This window comes from Dermacentor albipictus, chromosome 2 (assembly GCF_038994185.2).
Source record: "Dermacentor albipictus isolate Rhodes 1998 colony chromosome 2, USDA_Dalb.pri_finalv2, whole genome shotgun sequence".
Classification (NCBI taxonomy): domain Eukaryota; kingdom Metazoa; phylum Arthropoda; class Arachnida; order Ixodida; family Ixodidae; genus Dermacentor; species Dermacentor albipictus.
Genome location: NC_091822.1, coordinates 131946799 through 131956123, shown reverse-complemented (window position 1 = coordinate 131956123; position 9325 = coordinate 131946799). Strand labels below are relative to the sequence as shown.

At 47.4% G+C, this 9325-nt stretch overlaps 1 protein-coding gene across 1 annotated transcript in view; it reads left to right on the top strand.

Moving 5' to 3' along the window:
• Positions 1-8653, top strand: part of LOC135912569 (glutathione S-transferase Mu 4-like) — a 14535-nt gene extending 5882 nt beyond the window's left edge. The window contains exons 2-3 of the mRNA XM_065445060.1: positions 3560-3833; positions 7283-8653. Coding sequence (XP_065301132.1) covers positions 3568-3833; positions 7283-7679 — 663 coding nt within the window. The 5' untranslated portion in view covers positions 3560-3567 and the 3' untranslated portion in view covers positions 7680-8653. The remainder of the gene's footprint in view (positions 1-3559; positions 3834-7282) is intronic.
• The last annotated feature ends 672 nt before the right edge of the window (positions 8654-9325 follow it).

Below are 9325 nucleotides of genomic sequence, written 5' to 3'. Positions count from 1 at the left end.
GTGCAAGACATCCTGCATTCCGCGACCTTCGAGACGGGAAGCACGTCGATGGGCCACTTCTTAATGGCGGTGCTGCGAAATCGAAAGCACTCGCGCCGAGTCCCTGATACTGGCTTGCTTATCGGTCCATCAGAATGGAATGTGCGCTTCAAGTGGCCTCAGCGGTGTGCCCTTATCGGTGAAGTGGGCGCTCTTGTTATATACCCTGTTTATGGCGTTAGGCCCTTGGGCGGGCTACTGTATACTACTACGTGTAGCACTTCTCTCTGAGCCATGGGTCACTCGATGCCACGCGCTGCGCTCCGCCGACACGTGAAACCCATGCCGATCGTCGACAGCGGATATCTCTTTCGACGGATGCGGCCTACATGACACCCCCACTGAATTCCCCCGACAATGGAGTCGCATACAGCGCAACGTGAATCCGGTACACCTGTACGGCTCGCGGTATATGTCTGCACAGTTTCGCATAAAGATCGCCGATGGCCCCAGTGCCTGCGTCTCCGAGAACCGCCGATATGGCACTCACACAAGCGCGGTAATCATGCTTGGAATACGCGTATTTATTTTAATGCGGCAGCGGAATGCGGCGTACGCTCACCGGCTTGATACGCAAAATAAAACGAGCCGCGATCACGGAGGCAGTGCAATAAAAGGCGTCGATGCTACGACCTTCGTACCACAGCACGTGCTTTCGCAAGTGTTTTAATCTGATCGCCGAGGTCTCCACGCATAGGTGGACTGTCCGCAGCATATACCCGAGCGGTGTTCGCGTACGAGATGCACATCCTCGGCACACGTGTAGGCCTCGGGGAGCCTCGGACCAACGCAAGAGTCCGGATTCCGACTTTGATGTCTCTGTTGGCCCCTTGGGTGTCCTGGAGGCACCGACGAAGTATACCACATGCATAATGAGACGTTTACACTTAGTGCGTTTCCACTTGAGTTCCCACTTCCCTAGCGGCTTGGCAGCGGAGACTTGTTATCATCTCAGGCGCTGTTTCGACGCCACTGTTTGCCGTCATTATTCTTATTTTTGAATACTACATTCAATACTCAAAGGACCAACTCGCACAGTAAAGGCGTATATTCTTTCCCGCAGAAATAAGCGCGAACGAAAGAAAAGAAGTGCACACAAAGAGCAGGGTGGAAATGAAAACAGGCCTTCCTGAAACGTATACTGTAAATTTAGGAACCGCTCCCAGTGTCTACAGGAGCTGCAGTTGTGGTTCGGCCAGCACGGAAATCACGGACGGTATACGCGTTTATTTGACTAAACTTCGTCCTCCTGGCTTTACGCGGCTTTGTAACTTTGTAACTTGATAACTTGCTTCAATATAGCGCGTTAAATATGCCCAGCGATTCTCAATGATTGCGCATGCATATGAGCGGTGGCTTATACCGTCTTGCCGTGTTTATGGAACAATTGCTTCTGCAAATTCAAAAAGCTTAAACGTTATAAATTAAACAAGAACGCCCGAAGTCACAAGCTCGAAGAATAGACAAAACCTTGTGCTATGCCATACAGTTGGACGATCGCAGCGCCAGAGTTCTCTCTGGAGGGAGAGCGAAAAAGAATATAATTTATTTGGGCACGCGCAGGTGGCAGCCTGAGGTGGTAGTTCTTTAGCCGGGTACTCTGCTGACAGGTGAGAAACTGTATGGGCTTCACCATTTCTGTCTCTATCTTGACCGCCTCCGCCTTGCTTCAGCGCAACTTTGTCAACGCGCACGCCTGAAGCGGCAGTCGTTAAGAGCGAACATTGTTGCGGCTCGAGATGGCGTTAGGGCCAGGAATCCACCAAGCCCATCGACGAATACGTCCGGTAGTAGGAAGGAAGAAAAAAAAGGGTTTAGTTTACAATTGTTACACGGCACCGATGCATCATCATCATCATCATCATCATCATCATCATCATCATCATCATCGACGTATTTTAAGTCCACTGCAGGACCAGGCCTTTCGCTGCAGTCTCCAATTACCCCTGTCCTGCGCCAACCGATTCTTACTTGCGCTTGTTTCTTAATTTCATCACGCCACCCAGTCTGCTGCCGTCCTCGACTGCGTTTCCCTTGCCTTGGCACCCATTCTGTAACCCTAATGGTCGACCGGTTATCTAATCTGCTTACTACATGACCATGCCCAGCTCCATCTTTTTTTTTCTTAATGTCATTAAGAATATCGACTATCTCCGTTTGCTAACTGATCCACACCACTCGCTTCGTATCTCTTAACATTACGCCTAACATTTCTTCGCTCCAATGATAACGGTAAGCTTCCAGGCAGGATCTGGCAATGTCTGCCGTATGTGCTCCAACCCATTTGTATTCTTCTGTAAATTTCTTTCTCATGATCAGGGTCCCCTGTGAGTAATTGATCTATGTAAACGTATTCCTTAGCAGACTCTATAGAGGCTCTAGAACTTTTGTTCCCTAGCCAGGCTACTGATCATTATTTTTGTTTTCTGCGTATTATTCTTCCACCCCACTCTTACACTCCCTCTGTTAAGGCCCTCAATCAAGCAACACTGCGGGGACGAGTTGCAATGGTTCCAGTTACGGACCCCCAATCCATGCAAAAGCATGTTAACCGTCCGAGTTCATATCAGGACACCTCGGCCTGACTGCACGAAAACTCTCCGCTTTTTAATCCCGTCGTCTTCGACGATTGTGATTGGCTGCAATGCAGTCATCAGATTCCCTAGTTGAGCTGCCTAGGAAATCTGATGACTGCATCGCAGCCAATCACAATCATCGAATCGTTTGCGATACCGCGCCCATGCCATCGCAACGCTCCGCAGCACCCGCACCTCCAAAGCCTCCGCGCACCCAAAGCATAGAATAGCGGACGGGATAGCAACTGGGGAATCCACGGTCGGCGCACGGGCTTCGGTAGCATTTGACATTGTCCATTTTCATCATTAGTTCAGGCTATTAGGTATTGGAGGGGTGGGGTGGGGGGGGGGGGGAGGTGCCTTTTGTGGACCCGTCAGCAGTCGCTGTGAACGCTGCGTTGGCTTCTCCGTAGGCGCTGGCGGGTGGGAGGGGGTTTCCTCATGGGAAACGTCTGATTAACGCCTCTGGCTGTGTTGAGATGTAACAGAATGTACAGTTGTTAGCGAAAGTTTACAGAAAAAAGGTGCAGCGAACATGTTTTCCTTGTTCTCAGTCTGGGGCTTGCTGGCTGAAATCCACTGGTGTACATCCTACGTGCGCGTGTTCGACCAACGAAACGTACTGAAGCAATGACATGTGTTGAAGATTTTACATTGCGGAGCGGGGAGGGCTAGAAATTCTTTTTTTATTTATGTATTTTTTGCTGTTGATGCCCTGCATGGTCTCCAAACTATTGCCCACGAGTGTACATCAGTGGCATCGTATGCAAAACAGGCCGGAAGTTAAAAGTCATTTCAATCGCAGTTCTGTACTACTGAAAATTCTATTTATTTATTTATTTATTTATTTATTTATTTATTTATTTATTTATTTATTTATTTATTTATTTATTTATTTATTCATTTATTTATTTATTTATAGTTACTGTTCATCGCCATTGCAGAAGCCAAAATGGCACCGACGCTGGGGTACTGGGACCTGCGGGGTCTGGGGCAGCCCATCCGCAACCTGCTGATCTACAAAGGGGTCGACTTCGAGGACAAGCGATACAAGTTCGGCCAGGCGCCCGACTACGACCGCGAGGATTGGCTCAAGGAGAAGTTCACGCTGGGGGTCATGTTCCCCAACCTGCCGTACTACATCGACGACGAGGTCAAGATCAGCCAGAGCTTGGCCATCATGCGCTACTTGGCCCGGAAGCACGACCTCGGCGCTAGGTATGGGCGGGCATGTTTTTTTCAAACTTTGCTCGCGCACTGAACAAGAAATGACATTTAGCAAAGAAATGTACCTTTACTTTTCTCTCTTTTACGTTCAAGGGAGTTACACTGCTGCCTAGAGGACAGAGGCCAAAAATGTGTACATGAGCGTCATCGACTCGGGTTCGAGAAGTCTTTTCTCGAACCCGAGAAAAGACTTCTCGGGTTCGAGAAGTCATTTAATCTGTCATGTGCACTGCAAAATAAGTCACATCCTAAAAAGTGAAAAAGGGTGTAAATGTGTCTATAACTCACACCTTTAGGGTGTTATCTATATAACGGACACCCTAAGGGTGTGAGTTATAGACACAATTACACCATTTTTCACTTTTTAGGGTGTAAATGATTTTACAGTGTGAGTGACACGCAAAGTGGAGTGTGCCAATGCAACGTGACAGCAAAGAAGCCAGTAAAGGCCGCAAAAACAACAAAAGCAAACAAACGAAAATAGAGTTTACATTTTTCTATCTTCTTGCTGATACAGAAAAATGTGTACGTTGCGTTCGCAAAAACAAAACCCCCAAAAAATATACAGCGGAGAAAGAGAGACCTTAGGCTATAAATGGTATCACCAAATGGGACGACACGCCTACTTGCTAGTCAACAAATAAAGAGCGAGAGAGAGGCTTAAAAAGTAAAGCAGAGGACATTACTTTACACACTGCATATACGTAGATACCATTTATATCAGTCAATAAAGAACGGATAGCAGCATTACCCACAAACGCGTTAGGCGTATTGGTGGGTACCAGAAGCCGGGAAAGAAATGATGGCAGGGCAGCAGTAAAGCGATCACAGTCACCATTGTTTGGAATCACCATCATTTGCAGCCAATAGAAAACATGATGGAGTAAGGAACCAACAAAGACAAAAAAAAGAAAAAGTAAAACGAGGAGAAATAAAGAAAAGAAAATGAAGGTCGCTACATAGAATTTAAGTACACCTCCCCTTGCCCGTGTATTACCGGCTTTTCGGTTAATTTCCTCCTCGTGAGTAAACGCCATCGTCGAAAAGCAGGCAAGCAAGGTGATAGCATAGTGGCGAAGCGTTACCGTATGCACGTTCAGTTAGAGTCCACTGTTAGAGGACTAATTAAAATTCAAGCGCTCTACGAGCATCCTAAATTGGGCGTGATATCCAATTCAGACTAATATGTCACTAACAGATATCTCGTATAACACACTTCCCCTAGAAGAAGGAATGCTGCAGTTACGCGGGCGTACTAATCAGGTGTCGTCCTATAAGAGGGGACGACGTTGCATATGCTGGAACACTGTAGCACGTATCGTGGTAGTAGCAGCGCTGATAGCGACGTTCGCAGCGTTCTTATCAGTCGTAATACGCTAAAGCTGTGTCGCACCTCCGGGAAAAGAAAACGTACTAAATTAGCCTTCCATGTATGATGAAGCCGCTGCCAACGAGCTTATGTATGGAAGCTGATAAGATCAGCGTAGCAGTAAACGTATTTTAGTGCTTCTTGCGTCGCAAGATGCCGCCAACAGCTTAGCACGTCCTCGCGCCCGTGTACAGTCGATAGCAAATGTTTGGCCACCAGAGGTGCCGCTAATATTCTTTTTTTTTTTTCGCAGCCTAGGCATGAAGGCTGAAGTCAAGCGGTACTGCCTACGTGGGCCTGTTTGACCAGCGCCATGCAATAAAACAACTTCCCGTTGCACGGCTGTGCTAGAAAAAATTAATTTTTTTTTCAGCTGATGCCGCGGTCTCTAGACTTCTGCTTTCGGCTGTACGTCTGCTGGAATAGAAGTATCCGTCCATATGTCAGTACGTCAGCTCGTACTGCTCCTCAGCGCGTACACACAATGCAGGACGGGCTAAGAATCCGGTGGTTCTACGCACAGATAATGAGTTCACGAAGAGGAGATTGAAATGATAAAACTGAAAGTAAAAGAGAGGTATGTAACAGAGAAGTAAGACGACTGCTTGAATTTACGAATAAATTAAGAAATTATGTAAACAGATCCAATGAACAATTTCGATTGGAAGACATTTGTAACAATTGCAACAGAGATAGACTTTCTTTCTTGTGCGTCAAAGCGAAACTTTCATATAACCTTTGTATATAAGTAGAGAGGTTATATGAAAACACCCTCAAAGTGACTTATATAATCCTTGTATGCCAACCAAGTATGCGCACCTCTGTTCTCCGCAACAAAACAACAACAAGCACAACGAAAGCTTCCTACACGGAACCTGCACATATAATGTCGGCTCACAGGCATCTATATAAAGCACATCAACCTGTTAACGGAATGGTCTAGTTTGTACAAGTATTATTGCTTCACACAGTGGTTACAAGTTTTGACAGATATGAAATACGAAAGGAGGTCCCATAGTCAAATACTCTATTGGGACATTCGGCCAAGGCTAGGTGGCGACTCGAATGACTATATGGCAGCAAAATAAATTATTAGATATACTGGCAATATAAAAGTAGAACAAATAGTGAATTATATGTAGCGGGTTCTGCGATTACCTTCATTTATTTAGCCATTCGGTCGGTACATACGTGTCACTGGGGGTATGCTTGTTCTTGGCCAGTCCTTCAGAACGGGTATGTCCCACTGTGACACGAGAGGCACAGAATCCCCAAAATGTTGCTCGACACGCGTCGTGCTTTTCCGCGGCATAAGCACCTGTCGATGACAATTTTTCGTCCCTCGACAAGCATCGTACATCGACCTCGTCCCTGTAACATCCTTGGGCACACGTCTCGCACACGTCTCGCACTGATTTGGTCTTTTGCATTTCGGCACGGCTTGTAAACGGTGCAATGCAGTGCTCGGCAATGAAATTGAGGCCTTTGGGGCGGATAAGCAATAAATAAAAAAAATTCCTTGAGATTACGCGTTGCGTAGCATGAAAGGAAAAAAACAATTGCACGCATCGTTGTTAGGTGTAAAGCATTTAATGAAGCGCTTTACTTTAGCTTCGTTTCACATTGCATGCGATATGTGCGCTGGATCTGCATTTTTTTTATATCACAATCAACTTAATGAAATCCCGCAGACTATATTCCGTTACCGTGTCCGTTTGAATGGAGAGCTATTGCGTTTTTCTTTCGCAAATGAACATTATTGCACTTTTTCTAGAAATTGATTACGCTCTTCTTTCTTTATTTTTCATGTATCGTTCTTTTTTACAATTTTCAAACTTTCATTATATTATTTCATCTTTAGCTTTAAACATCAGGGCGCGTATTTACACGCACTCACAAGAAGCTTTGTGAAGCGGGTACTCGCTGGTACCCATCTAAACGATTAGGTGGGTCTTTTTTTTTTTCCTGTGGGAGGTCGTTTAGCTGAGCCGTTGGTTGGGTCGTCCCTGCAATGCTTCTCTCTCCCTCCGCTACGCTCGAACTGCGTCTTACGACGAGGACCCTCTCGCAGAGACGAGGAGGAGACGACCAAGCTGGACGTGATGGAGCAGCAGGCCAGGGACCTTGCCTGGTGGCTTGTCATGGTCTGCTACTCGCCAAATTTCCAGGAGCAGCGGTCCAAGTACGAGGAGACCATGCTGGGGCAGCTGCGGCTGTGGGACGACCACCTGCAGGGCAAGCTGTGGGTGCTGGGAGACCGGCTCAGCTACGTCGACTTCCTGCTTTACGAGGCGCTCGACTGGAACTACGAGTTCAAGCCCGAGGCCTTCCAGGGTTTCCCCGTCGTGGTGGCGTACATGCGACGCTTCGAGGAGCTGCCCAACCTGAAGGAGTACTTCGCCTCGGACAAGTACAGCAAGTGGCCCCTCATGGGACCCCAGGTCAAGTGGGGACACATCAAGGAGTAGGGGGGACGCCGAGGAGGGACACATCCTCTGCGCTATCTAAACACGGTGTCTATTATTACTGGTGCACATTTTTCACATTTCTGTAGGTAACTGGCCTACGTTTTGCCACTGAAACTATTGATAATACTGTGCCGTAAACAATGGTCATTTGACCTGAATAATGTGAAAGTATAGAGTCCAAGTAATGTATTGTCAGGCCGGGAGGTCACATTAGTCGGAGTAAAATTTGCAGGAGCCAACAATATATTACTGCTGAGCCTCCTGAGGTCGTGCTTCGCTGCGCGTGTAACATGATGTCAACCGCTGCAATTGGGTGCATCTTACTCCTCTAGATTTTGACAACACGCATCGGTTGTGCGTTTACATCTAACGAAAAAAAGCGAACTGTCGTATCAAAGCCTACGCGGCTCTTTTTGTTTAAGACCGGCGCTGGTCAATTAAAATGTGAGAACGTTACCGTGTTTAGAGTGTACTATGAAGTTTTAGGTCCCTGTTCCCGAACATTCTCTCTGATGCGAAACTTCCGCTAGCGCTTCGGATTTCCGAGACGCGCGGCACTCGAGAGCCAAAGATAAAACGCTTGATTGACAAGAAGCGTATCGGGAACGCAAAATCTCGAAATGACCGATAGTCGCGGTTGTGCGACACTGCGAAAGTGGGGAGTTTCGATGAAGAGACACATTGCTATGCGTATTCACTTGAAACCACAACAGCGTGAAAATATGTGGCCTTGACGGTAAAGCACGCAGAGGTAATATAAACGGTAATCCCGACGCGCGTAATACGGGTGCAAGCTATGGATGCAAACGCCGAGTTTTGGGGTGACCTCAGGTTGCGCGGGAAGCGGCTCTGATTAGCCTAGAGAAATCACGACGCGTTCACTGTATGGTTCTTCATATATTTTACTTGCTTCAGTGTGTTCCATGTAGCGCATATTATACGAAATAAAGAAATTTAAGTTTTCGCTGTTATCAGCGGCGTTTCTATGTTTTCTTTCGCACTTAAAAAAATGGCTGTGGCTTAGGTAAGGTTAAGCCCAGGATGCGAAGCATACTAGCCTTTATTTTAGTTGTTGAACCACTGTTTAGCCTGGTGAACTGCTGTTGCTTGGCTATATTTGGTTCGGCTAGACGAAGAAACAACTCATGCATTACTTCTTCGCCTTCAAGAGTGGAACGCGACAGCGTTCCCGTCGACCCGCCAAGGGGTGTAAGACAATGGGCTACAGGGCAGCGACTACGCGCCCCGCATTGGACGCGGTGAGCGTCGAGCAAAGCAGCGTTCGGCGCGGCAACGAAATGTGCGCCTGAGCAAGAGACGCACGCCTTAGAAACAGCGCGTTTCTAAGGCAACACCGCATTCACTAGAGGCGCTTTTGTACCGCTTTGAAGCGTTGTACTCGTGGCTCAGTGGTAGCGTCTCCGTCCCACACTCCGGAGACCCTGGTTCGATTCCCACCCAGCCCGTCTTGCAAGAGTTGAGCCAAAGCCACTTCTCCTCTGTCGTGACGTCACGGTGTCACGTGATTTCATGGTCACCGCCGCGCCTGAGGAGCTGGATTGAGCCCTCGTAATGTGCTTCGCATAATATTCATAAGCAATGAGTGACACCACCTTATGCGAGTGCATGAGTGCTCGCAATTTGAC